The sequence below is a fragment of the Cinclus cinclus genome, chromosome 4 (assembly GCF_963662255.1).
Source record: "Cinclus cinclus chromosome 4, bCinCin1.1, whole genome shotgun sequence".
Taxonomy (NCBI): domain Eukaryota; kingdom Metazoa; phylum Chordata; class Aves; order Passeriformes; family Cinclidae; genus Cinclus; species Cinclus cinclus.
Genome location: NC_085049.1, coordinates 25,545,395 through 25,560,039, shown reverse-complemented (window position 1 = coordinate 25,560,039; position 14,645 = coordinate 25,545,395). Strand labels below are relative to the sequence as shown.

The following is a 14,645-nucleotide window of genomic DNA, read 5'->3' as shown; positions in this document are numbered from 1 at the left end:
AAGCCCTAAGTACAGAATGCCCCCTTGGAAACACACACTCTTAACCAAATACTTTACCCGTTCATTAGGGAATACTCCCTCACATGCCAGCGATCTCATTGAAGGACTTCGCCGCATTCGGGTGTCCCTCATTCTATGACAATCCCCCCTTGCCCCTGTGATCAAGGGTAGCTGACCTTCCCTTACATGAGACACACAGGCACATTCATAAAATCCCTCCTTAACCAGTACAGCCACTAAATTCAGGGTTTACTGCAGTTCCTCTTCAGCTGCCCAAAACAAATACTGCCCTGTAGCATCCCAGATCCTTCTCCTCTCCCCAAATCCTTCCATGCACAGCCACACCATGGATGGACTCATGACAACTCTTGTCCCAGCACAGGGACTCCACAACCGCTCTGGGCTACCCCATCCAGCGTTTCACCAACATTCCTTTCATTCTAACTTGCCACAGTTCAATTTGTGCCCATTGTGTCTCCTGCCATCTCTGCATTGAGCAGAGGAGAGCATCGCTTGTGTCCTTCAACCACCCACCTTCATTCAGGTGTTTGTGCACCCTGACCAGACAGCCCAGCCTGCTCTAGTCCAAGAAAAGTCAGCAGAGCTCTCCAAGCCTCTGCTCATGCACCTTCTCACCTTAGTGGCCCTTTGCCAGACTTGCTCCACTCCAGACACACCTCCCTCATCCTGGGATTCCAGAGCCAGCCCTCCAGGTGTGTTTCACCAATGCTAAGTGGCAGGCAAGGATTTCCATTAGGGGTAGATGGAAGACCCCCACATCATCCACTGCTGACATCCCCAGTGATATCATCAACTTACCAGGTGTCTGCTGTAATCCCACCCAGCAGACAGGAGACACTGCAGGAGGTTCCTGGAGTAGGTGGAAGAGAACTTCCTGACACAGCTAGTAAGCAAGCCCACCAGGGGAGGTATCCCAGAGGATCTGCTGTTTGCAAACAGAGGAGCACTGGTGGGAGATGAGAATGCCTGAGGCATCTTGGGTACAGTGACCAGGACATGATTTGTTTTCAGTTCTTGATGAAGGGAGGGAGGAAGGTTCCAGCAAAACCACTACCTTGGATTTGGGGAGGACAGGCTTTGATCTGTTCAGACCACTGGTTGAGAGAATCCTTTGGGAGGCAATCCTGAGGGGCCAAGGAGCCCAGGAAGGCTGAACATTTCTCAGGAAGGAGGTCATAGAGGTGGAGTAGGAGCCCATTCCAATGTGCTGTAAGCTGGTTCAGGATGGCTGGCCTAGAAGAGCAGCAAGCTTCCAGTGGGACTCAGGGAAGAACAGAGAGTTTAGCAGCTCTGGAAGAACAGTCAGGCAACTCAGGAAGACTACAAGGATGTCATGAAGTTAAGCACAGAGAAAACTAGAAAGGCAAAAGTCCAGCTAGAAGTGAATCTGACCACCAGCATAAAAGTTAAGAAAAAATGCTTTTCCACATGCATTAATAACAAAAAGAGGCCAAAGAGATTCTCCATCCTTTATTGCATTCTGGGGTGAGAACATGACCTCCAGGGGTAAGGAAAAGGCTGAGGTACTCAATGCCTTCTTGACCTCAGCCTTTAACCAAAAACCCAGTTACCATCTGCGTATCCAGCCCTCTGAGCTGGAAGACACAAACAGGGAGCAGAATGAAGTCCCTACACTGCAGGAGGAAGTTTTTCATGAGCTGCTGTGCTGCCCAGAAATGCACAAGTCCAGGGAGATGCCATCCTTCCTCATAAGGCTATGGAGGGAGCTGGTGAAGCAGGTCACAAAGCTCTACTCTCCATCATTTATCAGCGGTCCTGGTTAACTGGAGATCTGCTGGGTGACTGGAGGTTGGCCAATGTGACAGCCATCTATGAGAAGGCTTGGAAGGACAACTGGGGAACAACAGGCCTGACCTCAGTGCCAGGGAAGGGTATGGAACAAATTACCTGGAGCACAATCACAATGATTGTGTGCTGCATCACTGGGGCATCAGGCACAGGTGTAAGCAGGTCTTGCTTGACTGACCCAACCTCCTCCTATGAACACTTAATGGATGGGGAAAGGCTGTGGATGTTGTGTACCTGGGCCTTCAGTAAAGCCTTTGATCACTGTTCCCACAGCGTTCTCCTGGAGAACACTGTCCTTGTAGCCCACAGATTTATCAGGTTCCCTGTTTGCTGGGAAAAAACTGCCTGGATGGCCAGACCCAGGGAGTGGTGGTGGAATTAATCCAGCTGGCAGCAGTCACTGGTGCTGTGACCCAGGGCTGCTGTCAGGGCCAGTCCTGTTTTACATCTCTGAGGTTCAACAAGGCCAAGTGCCACCTCCAGCCCCTGGGATGCAACCCCCAGCAGCTCCAGGCTGGGAAGAGCCTGTCAGGAAAAGGGCCTGGGGCTACTGGTCCAGAGCTGTGCCCGGGGGCAGGAAGGCCAATGGCACCTGGGCTGGGTCAGCAATGGTGTGGCCAGCAGGACCAGGACAGTGACTGTCCATCCACCACCGTGGGCACTGGTGAGGCCTCACCCCAAGTGCTGTGTGACAGGCCCAGAACTGGACACAAGATGGACATTCAGGGGCTGGAGCAAGTCCAGAGAAGGGAATGGAGCTGGGCAAGGGGCTGGAGCGCAAGTCTGATGAGGAGGGGCTGAGGGAGCTGGGGGTGTTTAGCCTGGAGGAAAAGAGGCTCAGGGGAGCCCAATTGCTCTGCACAGCCCCCTGGCAGGAGAGGGCAGCCAGGTGGGGGTCAGGCTCTACTCCCAGGGAACAAGGTACAGGAGAATGGTTTGGGTCAGAAGGCACTTTAGAGATGATCCTCCATCCTTCATGCTGTGGGCAGGGACACCTTCCACTACCCTAGGTTGCTCCAAGCCCTGTCCAATCTGGCCTTGGACGTTTCCAGGGCTGGGGCAGCCACAGCTTCTCTGGGCAACCTGTGCCAGGGCATCAATTTTTTCCACACATCCAGTTTAAATCCACTCTCTCTCAGTGTGAAGCCATTCCCCCTTGTTCTGTCACTCTAGGCCCTTTTCAAGAGTCTCTCTCCATCTTTCCTGTGGGCTCCCTTCAGGCACTGGAAGGCCACAGTGAGGTCACCCCAAAGCCTTCTGCTCTCCAGGCTGCACCATCCCAATTATCCCAGCCTTTCCTCCCAGCAGAGCTGCTCCATCCCTCTGATCCCTTGGTGTCCCTGCTCTGGCCTGGCTCCAGAAGCTCCCTGTCCTTCCTGTGCTGGCCCAGGGCTGGATGCAGCACTCCCTGCATCACAGTAGGTTCAGCTTGGATATGAGGTAAAAATTCAGAGCGCCACTGTATGCCACCAGCTCCCCAGGGAAGTGGTGGAGTCACCATTCCTGGAAGTGCTCCAAAAAATACATGGCCAGTGGGTATGGTGATACTGAATTGAAGGTTGGACTTAATGATCCTGGAGGTCTTTTCCAATCTTCATGTGCTCCCAAGTTTTTAATTTTGTCTCTGAGAACACTGCTCTGAGCCCTGGACCTGGGTCCTTCTGTTGATGTGGACAATCATGCTCTGGACTTCCACAATTGGCTCAATATTCCAATGAAAGAGTTGTAATCTGGCTCACAGCACAGCAGAAACAGGCAATGCTGAGACCCTTCAGAGTGTGACAATGGCTAGTTAGGTGTTGGTATCCTAGAAGAATTACTTCCACAGAGCAAGGATCTTTATAATTTCCCCTCCTAAATTATTTGTTTTTGTCTATTTGTTTCCCTGAGGAGTCCCAGATAAGTCATCCCTGTGCTGTGGAATCAGAAACAGTAGGAACTATCATTTGAACTTTCCTCACTTTAGAAGTTTAGAAGAACTCCATGCTGAGCCATACAGGGATTTAAAATGTTTTCTGCTTCTTAAAGTAATTTTTGTATACTCTTAGTGTATTTCCCCAGGCATAAAGGATCTTTGCCAGCCAGGGAGTTCTGTTCTGAGCTCCAGCAAACTGCACACTTTGGCACTGCCTGACAGTGATTTACAAGCTCAGAAATGCCACAGAGAGCGAGGCAGGGGTCCCTATAGCTGTTGAAACATCACAAGGGGCTGCTCAGGCTGGGATTCACAGGAGGAGCCATTGGAGGACAGCAAGAGAGACCCTGATGAACAAGTTCACCCTTTCCCTGGCCCTGAAGGACAGCAGGAGAGGCTGAACTCAGGTTCCACTGTAAATTTGAAAAACAAGGGATCTGAGGCAGATTCCAGGGATATTAGGCACAAAACCACAGAGCTGTCACACAGAACATCTGCTCTGGGGTCTAGAAACCAACTTTGGGGAAGGTCAAAGGCACTTGGTTTCCCTCAGTCTGGGGAACATGCCTGCAGCCAAGGGTCCACAGGTCACACTGCATGCCTTGACAACTGTTCCGAATCCTGTTTCATCTTTGCGTAGGTGGCAGGGCAGAACTGGGAATAGAGCTGAGCCAGCAGAGCCTGGGAGGGGATCTCTAACTTGGTCCCATGGCTCAGCTTGTTCCATATGTGCACTGCATAGGTGTTCTTAAGGAGTTTGTGAAGCTCCGAGGCACTGACTGCCTCAAACAACTTCTTCCAGTCCTGCCAGGGAATAGGATAAACGACTTCTGGGGCAAGAGCCCTCACACCTTTGCAGCGCATGCTCTCGATAGTCCGGATGGAACACCACTTCTTGAAGACACGAGTTAGGAGCTCTGGGCCCTGGTGCCCCCAAACCCAGCCATTGTAGTCCTCCACAAAGTCCTGCATGCAAAGCTTCATGAATTTGTGCTTGGGCTTAAAGGACAGAAAGGCTCCATTCAATACATCGTGATCCTGAATCCCGAGGGCATTGGTGAGGTTCTGTAAGTTCTTAAGCACAATGAAGTCTGTATCCAGGTAGATGCCACCAAATTTCCACATGAGGACAATCCTGCAGGCATCAGACAGGACAGCTAAAAAATGAGGCTCTTGGTGCCGCTGAGGCTCCAAGTACCACTGTGCCAGAGGTGTTCCAGAAAAGAGCTCTGTCAAGTCCAGGGGCTGAATTTCCACATTGGGGAAGCAGCTCAGCAAGGAGAAAGCCCAGTGCTTGGGTAAGGAGGCATTTTTTTTGACCAAGCCTCTCATGAGCACCACGACTCTTGATGCAGGGTGTGTCCTGGCTGCTGATTCCACAGAGCATGAGAACAGGTAACTTGGGGTAATTTGCTCTGAGGTCTCCACAAAAAATACCTTTCCTGTGGAGGGAGAGGGTTCACCAACAATGTCAGGGGGAGGAGGCACACAGTGAGCACAGCTGATCTCAGCAGACAAACTGTAGGTGGGGACTCTGCTCTTTGGGTCCTCCCAGATTCCCCAGTACAGCTTGTGGTAGGCAAAGGATACGAACACAAAGATGAGGATAAACAGGGCCCAGGGCTTTTGGCTCAGCACCACCCTGGTCAGCTTTAGGAGGCAGCTGGGCATCCTGAACTTTCTCTCTCCAGCCAGAGCCTGCTCTCCTGAGGGAGCCGTCATGATCTGAAGGAAAGAAGAGAAAAAACCTGATAGACAAGGCAGCAGAGTATGAGCTTTCTTCACAGTGTGTCCCACCTTCATAGCAGTGCATAACAAACTCTGGGAACACCACTTGAAACCTCATCTGTCACCCTCTAGAGCTTCAGGTCACTGTGAACACAAGACATGAGACATGTATGCAAAGCCCCTGGCAGGAGGAACTAAGAATGTTCCTCATGACCATTCCTGGAACCCTGTGAACAGACACTGTGTGGAGCTGCTGTCTTCCGGTTGTCATGAGAGCAGTTGTTTTCTCATGATACACAACGTGCCCTCCCCCAAATCAAACACAAGCCTCAGTCTTCCAGGTTGTTGACGTGCCAGTTTCTGCCTTTCCAAACCAACCATCTGCCCCTGCAGAGAGCCTGGCCCTTTGTTCATGACCTGGAAGGATGGATGGAAGGTGGGAAAGGAATGGATACTGGGCAGCTCTGGAGGCAAATATAGCCAATAAGGTCAAGAACTGCCTTTATAAAAGGAGTTCCAAGGCTGCTTCCCTAGCCTGCACAGGCCACACTGGCTCTGACCTGCTCAGCTCTCCCAGTGGATCCTGCTGGTGGACAGGCAAACCCTCCACTGTCCTGCACTAACTTCCTCTCCTCTTCTGAAAAGAGAGGGATGGAGTGCAAGAGATTATTAATGCGGCAGCAACAAACAGATAAGTCAGTCTAGCTCCATCCTAAGCATTAGCATCAGCATTGCTGCCCTTGCCTCTCCTTAAAGTGAAGGGCTACAGAAACAGCACCTCCTTTGCCCACCACTTGGCCCCTAAGGTCAATGGGCAAGAGCATGTGAAGAAGCAGTGAGGAAGAATGTGTCTTTTTGGACCAGAGGTAATGGTCTCAAGTTGTGTCAAGCGAGGTTAGAGTGGATGTTACTCAGAATTTTACTCCCTGGAAGAGTTATCAGGTACTGGCACAGGCTGCCCAAAAAGTGGTGGAGCCACTGTCCCTGGAGATAATTAAGAGATATGTGGATGTGGCACTTAAGGGTCTTGGTTTAGTGGTGGACTTGCTTGGGCTCCAAGATTGGATTCAAGCATCTCAAAGGTCTCTTTCATGCTAAAGCATTCAATCATTTATCTGGCCTCCATGAGCTCCATCACCAAAGCCCCATATTCCAGGACAGAAAGGGTCAGAAAACAGGAAAGACTTTAATCCAACATCTATAACCAAAGTGGCAGGGAACACAACAGAGGACCCAGCTGGCACAGTCCAGTTCCTCATTGCTCCTTCATCACTGTGCCTGGGTCACATATGGAACCAAAAACGACTTGTCAGCCTCGCTGGGAGGCATCCAAATGTCAGAGCATGGAGCCACCACTCTGCACCAAGCACTTGGGGACAGAGGAGAGGCAGCCAATAGACAAATGATCAGCTCTGGTTCCCCAGAAGGTTTTCTCCTCCCACACAGAAATGCCAGCACGTACTGTCAGTGCTACAGGCAGCAAAACCCAGCCCACCCTGACTTTTACAGACCCTTTGCATTCTTCACCCTCCACAACACAGCTGACTTAACCCTATAAATAATTTTTTGCTTTGTAGGCACGAGAAAGCTGCTTGGGAGGAAGTTCTTGTGTGGTAGAGGGGCAGGAAAGTGCCATGCTAGGCTAACCACAAGCAAGGTTCAAGGTCATCAGTGCATTTTGAGCAGAAGACAGCACTTTACTACTATCACACCTCTATAAAGTTAGAAACACATTTCTACTTTTGGAGCGGATAGGGCAACGCTTTAGATGCTGCATTAGCCAGTGCAATCCCTTTACAAAACAAACACAGGAAGCCTGACTCTATCTCTTCCTCTAAAAACGCAACAGCCGTTGCAAAGAAACTGCAAACACTACTCACCTGTCCCTGCTTTCAAGACATCACAGAAATCCCTGCTCAGCTGAAAAGATGTTTAAGAAATTAAAATCTGTGAGGATGCAACGACTCTATGGTCTGGCACTTCCTTCTTCTGAAAAAGGAAAGGTGAGCATACAGGGAAAAAAATGGGAGGATGTGACATCATTCATCTGTAGTGAGCAGTTGATACAAAGGTCACACAGATACACTGAACAAACCAGTGAGTTAAAAAGTAATAAAATAAAAACACAAGGAGGAAATTGGAACCCCACTGTTATTGCATTATAAACTTTAGACTGGTAGGAAAACAGCTGGTTTTGCTTTCGTCTCCTTTGCTAACAATCCCCAGTGCCCACACTGCTTCTGGGGCTACCACGATAACTGAACTGACTCTTCCATGAAGCTGCCTGTTCCCACCCCAAGCCCTAAGTACAGAATGCCCCCTTGGAAACACACACTCTTAACCAAATACTTTACCCGTTCATTAGGGAATACTCCCTCACATGCCAGCGATCTCATTGAAGGACTTCGCCGCATTCGGGTGTCCCTCATTCTATGACAATCCCCCCTTGCCCCTGTGATCAAGGGTAGCTGACCTTCCCTTACATGAGACACACAGGCACATTCATAAAATCCCTCCTTAACCAGTACAGCCACTAAATTCAGGGTTTACTGCAGTTCCTCTTCAGCTGCCCAAAACAAATACTGCCCTGTAGCATCCCAGATCCTTCTCCTCTCCCCAAATCCTTCCATGCACAGCCACACCATGGATGGACTCATGACAACTCTTGTCCCAGCACAGGGACTCCACAACCGCTCTGGGCTACCCCATCCAGCGTTTCACCAACATTCCTTTCATTCTAACTTGCCACAGTTCAATTTGTGCCCATTGTGTCTCCTGCCATCTCTGCATTGAGCAGAGGAGAGCATCGCTTGTGTCCTTCAACCACCCACCTTCATTCAGGTGTTTGTGCACCCTGACCAGACAGCCCAGCCTGCTCTAGTCCAAGAAAAGTCAGCAGAGCTCTCCAAGCCTCTGCTCATGCACCTTCTCACCTTAGTGGCCCTTTGCCAGACTTGCTCCACTCCAGACACACCTCCCTCATCCTGGGATTCCAGAGCCAGCCCTCCAGGTGTGTCTCACCAATGCTGAGTGGCAGGCAAGGATTTCCATTAGGGGTAGATGGAAGACCCCCACATCATCCACTGCTGACATCCCCAGTGATATCATCAACTTACCAGGTGTCTGCTGTAATCCCACCCAGCAGACAGGAGACACTGCAGGAGGTTCCTGGAGTAGGTGGAAGAGAACTTCCTGACACAGCTAGTAAGCAAGCCCACCAGGGGAGGTATCCCAGAGGATCTGCTGTTTGCAAACAGAGGAGCACTGGTGGGAGATGAGAATGCCTGAGGCATCTTGGGTACAGTGACCAGGACATGATTTGTTTTCAGTTCTTGATGAAGGGAGGGAGGAAGGTTCCAGCAAAACCACTACCTTGGATTTGGGGAGGACAGGCTTTGATCTGTTCAGACCACTGGTTGAGAGAATCCTTTGGGAGGCAATCCTGAGGGGCCAAGGAGCCCAGGAAGGCTGAACATTTCTCAGGAAGGAGGTCATAGAGGTGGAGTAGGAGCCCATTCCAATGTGCTGTAAGCTGGTTCAGGATGGCTGGCCTAGAAGAGCAGCAAGCTTCCAGTGGGACTCAGGGAAGAACAGAGAGTTTAGCAGCTCTGGAAGAACAGTCAGGCAACTCAGGAAGACTACAAGGATGTCATGAAGTTAAGCACAGAGAAAACTAGAAAGGCAAAAGTCCAGCTAGAAGTGAATCTGACCACCAGCATAAAAGTTAAGAAAAAATGCTTTTCCACATGCATTAATAACAAAAAGAGGCCAAAGAGATTCTCCATCCTTTATTGCATTCTGGGGTGAGAACATGACCTCCAGGGGTAAGGAAAAGGCTGAGGTACTCAATGCCTTCTTGACCTCAGCCTTTAACCAAAAACCCAGTTACCATCTGCGTATCCAGCCCTCTGAGCTGGAAGACACAAACAGGGAGCAGAATGAAGTCCCTACACTGCAGGAGGAAGTTTTTCATGAGCTGCTGTGCTGCCCAGAAATGCACAAGTCCAGGGAGATGCCATCCTTCCTCATAAGGCTATGGAGGGAGCTGGTGAAGCAGGTCACAAAGCTCTACTCTCCATCATTTATCAGCGGTCCTGGTTAACTGGAGATCTGCTGGGTGACTGGAGGTTGGCCAATGTGACAGCCATCTATGAGAAGGCTTGGAAGGACAACTGGGGAACAACAGGCCTGACCTCAGTGCCAGGGAAGGGTATGGAACAAATTACCTGGAGCACAATCACAATGATTGTGTGCTGCATCACTGGGGCATCAGGCACAGGTGTAAGCAGGTCTTGCTTGACTGACCCAACCTCCTCCTATGAACACTTAATGGATGGGGAAAGGCTGTGGATGTTGTGTACCTGGGCCTTCAGTAAAGCCTTTGATCACTGTTCCCACAGCGTTCTCCTGGAGAACACTGTCCTTGTAGCCCACAGATTTATCAGGTTCCCTGTTTGCTGGGAAAAAACTGCCTGGATGGCCAGACCCAGGGAGTGGTGGTGGAATTAATCCAGCTGGCAGCAGTCACTGGTGCTGTGACCCAGGGCTGCTGTCAGGGCCAGTCCTGTTTTACATCTCTGAGGTTCAACAAGGCCAAGTGCCACCTCCAGCCCCTGGGATGCAACCCCCAGCAGCTCCAGGCTGGGAAGAGCCTGTCAGGAAAAGGGCCTGGGGCTACTGGTCCAGAGCTGTGCCCGGGGGCAGGAAGGCCAATGGCACCTGGGCTGGGTCAGCAATGGTGTGGCCAGCAGGACCAGGACAGTGACTGTCCATCCACCACCGTGGGCACTGGTGAGGCCTCACCCCAAGTGCTGTGTGACAGGCCCAGAACTGGACACAAGATGGACATTCAGGGGCTGGAGCAAGTCCAGAGAAGGGAATGGAGCTGGGCAAGGGGCTGGAGCGCAAGTCTGATGAGGAGGGGCTGAGGGAGCTGGGGGTGTTTAGCCTGGAGGAAAAGAGGCTCAGGGGAGCCCAATTGCTCTGCACAGCCCCCTGGCAGGAGAGGGCAGCCAGGTGGGGGTCAGGCTCTACTCCCAGGGAACAAGGTACAGGAGAATGGTTTGGGTCAGAAGGCACTTTAGAGATGATCCTCCATCCTTCATGCTGTGGGCAGGGACACCTTCCACTACCCTAGGTTGCTCCAAGCCCTGTCCAATCTGGCCTTGGACGTTTCCAGGGCTGGGGCAGCCACAGCTTCTCTGGGCAACCTGTGCCAGGGCATCAATTTTTTCCACACATCCAGTTTAAATCCACTCTCTCTCAGTGTGAAGCCATTCCCCCTTGTTCTGTCACTCTAGGCCCTTTTCAAGAGTCTCTCTCCATCTTTCCTGTGGGCTCCCTTCAGGCACTGGAAGGCCACAGTGAGGTCACCCCAAAGCCTTCTGCTCTCCAGGCTGCACCATCCCAATTATCCCAGCCTTTCCTCCCAGCAGAGCTGCTCCATCCCTCTGATCCCTTGGTGTCCCTGCTCTGGCCTGGCTCCAGAAGCTCCCTGTCCTTCCTGTGCTGGCCCAGGGCTGGATGCAGCACTCCCTGCATCACAGTAGGTTCAGCTTGGATATGAGGTAAAAATTCAGAGCGCCACTGTATGCCACCAGCTCCCCAGGGAAGTGGTGGAGTCACCATTCCTGGAAGTGCTCCAAAAAATACATGGCCAGTGGGTATGGTGATACTGAATTGAAGGTTGGACTTAATGATCCTGGAGGTCTTTTCCAATCTTCATGTGCTCCCAAGTTTTTAATTTTGTCTCTGAGAACACTGCTCTGAGCCCTGGACCTGGGTCCTTCTGTTGATGTGGACAATCATGCTCTGGACTTCCACAATTGGCTCAATATTCCAATGAAAGAGTTGTAATCTGGCTCACAGCACAGCAGAAACAGGCAATGCTGAGACCCTTCAGAGTGTGACAATGGCTAGTTAGGTGTTGGTATCCTAGAAGAATTACTTCCACAGAGCAAGGATCTTTATAATTTCCCCTCCTAAATTATTTGTTTTTGTCTATTTGTTTCCCTGAGGAGTCCCAGATAAGTCATCCCTGTGCTGTGGAATCAGAAACAGTAGGAACTATCATTTGAACTTTCCTCACTTTAGAAGTTTAGAAGAACTCCATGCTGAGCCATACAGGGATTTAAAATGTTTTCTGCTTCTTAAAGTAATTTTTGTATACTCTTAGTGTATTTCCCCAGGCATAAAGGATCTTTGCCAGCCAGGGAGTTCTGTTCTGAGCTCCAGCAAACTGCACACTTTGGCACTGCCTGACAGTGATTTACAAGCTCAGAAATGCCACAGAGAGCGAGGCAGGGGTCCCTATAGCTGTTGAAACATCACAAGGGGCTGCTCAGGCTGGGATTCACAGGAGGAGCCATTGGAGGACAGCAAGAGAGACCCTGATGAACAAGTTCACCCTTTCCCTGGCCCTGAAGGACAGCAGGAGAGGCTGAACTCAGGTTCCACTGTAAATTTGAAAAACAAGGGATCTGAGGCAGATTCCAGGGATATTAGGCACAAAACCACAGAGCTGTCACACAGAACATCTGCTCTGGGGTCTAGAAACCAACTTTGGGGAAGGTCAAAGGCACTTGGTTTCCCTCAGTCTGGGGAACATGCCTGCAGCCAAGGGTCCACAGGTCACACTGCATGCCTTGACAACTGTTCCGAATCCTGTTTCATCTTTGCGTAGGTGGCAGGGCAGAACTGGGAATAGAGCTGAGCCAGCAGAGCCTGGGAGGGGATCTCTAACTTGGTCCCATGGCTCAGCTTGTTCCATATGTGCACTGCATAGGTGTTCTTAAGGAGTTTGTGAAGCTCCGAGGCACTGACTGCCTCAAACAACTTCTTCCAGTCCTGCCAGGGAATAGGATAAACGACTTCTGGGGCAAGAGCCCTCACACCTTTGCAGCGCATGCTCTCGATAGTCCGGATGGAACACCACTTCTTGAAGACACGAGTTAGGAGCTCTGGGCCCTGGTGCCCCCAAACCCAGCCATTGTAGTCCTCCACAAAGTCCTGCATGCAAAGCTTCATGAATTTGTGCTTGGGCTTAAAGGACAGAAAGGCTCCATTCAATACATCGTGATCCTGAATCCCGAGGGCATTGGTGAGGTTCTGTAAGTTCTTAAGCACAATGAAGTCTGTATCCAGGTAGATGCCACCAAATTTCCACATGAGGACAATCCTGCAGGCGTCAGACAGGACAGGTAAAAAATAAGGCTCCCAGTGCCGCAGCGGCCACAAGTACCACCTTTTCAGAGGTGTTCCAGAAAAGAGCTCTGTCAAGTCCAGGGGCTGAATTTCCACATTGGGGAAGCAGCTCAGCAAGGAGAAAGCCCAGTGCTTGGGTAAGGAGGCATTTTTTTTGACCAAGCCTCTCATGAGCACCACGACTCTTGATGCAGGGTGTGTCCTGGCTGCTGATTCCACAGAGCATGAGAACAGGTAACTTGGGGTAGTTTGCTGCGAGGTCTCCACAAAAAATACCTTTCCTGTGGAAGGAGAGTGTCCATCAGCAATGTCGGGGGGAGAAGGCACATAGTGAGCACAGCTGATCTCAGCAGACAAACTGTAGGTGGGGACTCTGCTCTTTGGGTCCTCCCAGATTCCCAAATACAGCTTGACGTAGGCAAAGGATACGAACACAAAGATGAGGATAAACAGGGCCCAGGGCTTGTGGCTCAGCACCACCCTGGTCAGCTTTAGGAGGCAGCTGGGCATCCTGAACTTTCTCTCTCCAGCCAGAGCCTGCTCTCCTGAGACAGCCTGAAGGGAAGGAAAGAAAAAACCTGACAGACAAGGCAGCAGAGTATGAGCTTTCTTCACAGTGTGTCCCACCTTCATAGCAGTGCATAACAAACTCTGGGAACACCACTTGAAACCTCACCTGTCACCCTCTAGAACTTCCAGTCATTCTGAACATGAGGCACATATGCAAAAAATTCTGTGAGAAGGAAACCGAACAAGCAGGGAACAGGACAGAGAACCCAGCTGGCACAATTCTGTTTGTTGTTTCTCCCTAAATCACTGTGCCTGGGTCATATATGGAAATTCTCATATGTCCAGAAAACAGCTTGTTAAAAGCACTGGGAAGCACCAAATTCAAGACACTGAAAACTGGGGGACAGAGGAGAGACAGCCAATAGACAAATTATCACCTTTGGATCCTCAGAAGGTTTTCCCCTCCTTCACGGAAGTGCCAGTGGGTACTGTCAGTGCTACAGGCAGCAAAACCCAGCCCACCCTGATTTTTACAGACCCTTTACATTCTCCACCCTCCACACCATAGCTGGGTTAACTCTCTAAACCATTTTCTAAGCTGTAGAAGAGAAAGAGGTACAGGCTTGGTGGGACAGAGCTGGTGCTGTAGAGAAGGCACAAAACTCACCTGTCCCTGCTTTCAAGACATCACAGAAATCCCTGCTCAGCTGAAAAGATGTTTAAGAAATTAAAATCTGTGAGGATGCAACGACTCTATGGTCTGGCACTTCCTTCTTCTGAAAAAGGAACGGTGAGCATACAGGGAAAAAAATGGGAGGATGTGACATCATTCATCTGTAGTGAGCAGTTGATACAAAGGTCACACAGATACACTGAACAAACCAGTGAGTTAAAAAGTAATAAAATAAAAACACAAGGAGGAAATTGGAACCCCACTGTTATTGCATTATAAACTTTAGACTGGTAGGAAAACAGCTGGTTTTGCTTTCGTCTCCTTTGCTAACAATCCCCAGTGCCCACACTGCTTCTGGGGCTACCACGATAACTGAACTGACTCTTCCATGAAGCTGCCTGTTCCCACCCCAAGCCCTAAGTACAGAATGCCCCCTTGGAAACACACACTCTTAACCAAATACTTTACCCGTTCATTAGGGAATACTCCCTCACATGCCAGCGATCTCATTGAAGGACTTCGCCGCATTCGGGTGTCCCTCATTCTATGACAATCCCCCCTTGCCCCTGTGATCAAGGGTAGCTGACCTTCCCTTACATGAGACACACAGGCACATTCATAAAATCCCTCCTTAACCAGTACAGCCACTAAATTCAGGGTTTACTGCAGTTCCTCTTCAGCTGCCCAAAACAAATACTGCCCTGTAGCATCCCAGATCCTTCTCCTCTCCCCAAATCCTTCCATGCACAGCCACACCATGGATGGACTCATGACAACTCTTGTCCC

General features: G+C 50.4%; 2 protein-coding genes across 2 annotated transcripts; both read right to left on the bottom strand.

The window, feature by feature from the left end:
- Positions 1-4,333: 4,333 nt before the first annotated feature.
- On the bottom strand, positions 4,334-5,482 carry LOC134042978 (lactosylceramide 4-alpha-galactosyltransferase-like). The gene has a single exon (XM_062490943.1). The coding sequence runs from the start codon at positions 5,465-5,467 to the stop codon at positions 4,334-4,336; it is 1,134 nt and encodes a 377-aa protein (XP_062346927.1). The 5' UTR covers positions 5,468-5,482.
- Positions 5,483-12,103: 6,621 nt separating this feature from the next.
- LOC134042977 (lactosylceramide 4-alpha-galactosyltransferase-like) lies at positions 12,104-13,201 on the bottom strand. Its single transcript, XM_062490942.1, has one exon. The coding sequence runs from the start codon at positions 13,184-13,186 to the stop codon at positions 12,104-12,106; it is 1,083 nt and encodes a 360-aa protein (XP_062346926.1). The 5' UTR covers positions 13,187-13,201.
- Positions 13,202-14,645: the final 1,444 nt, after the last annotated feature.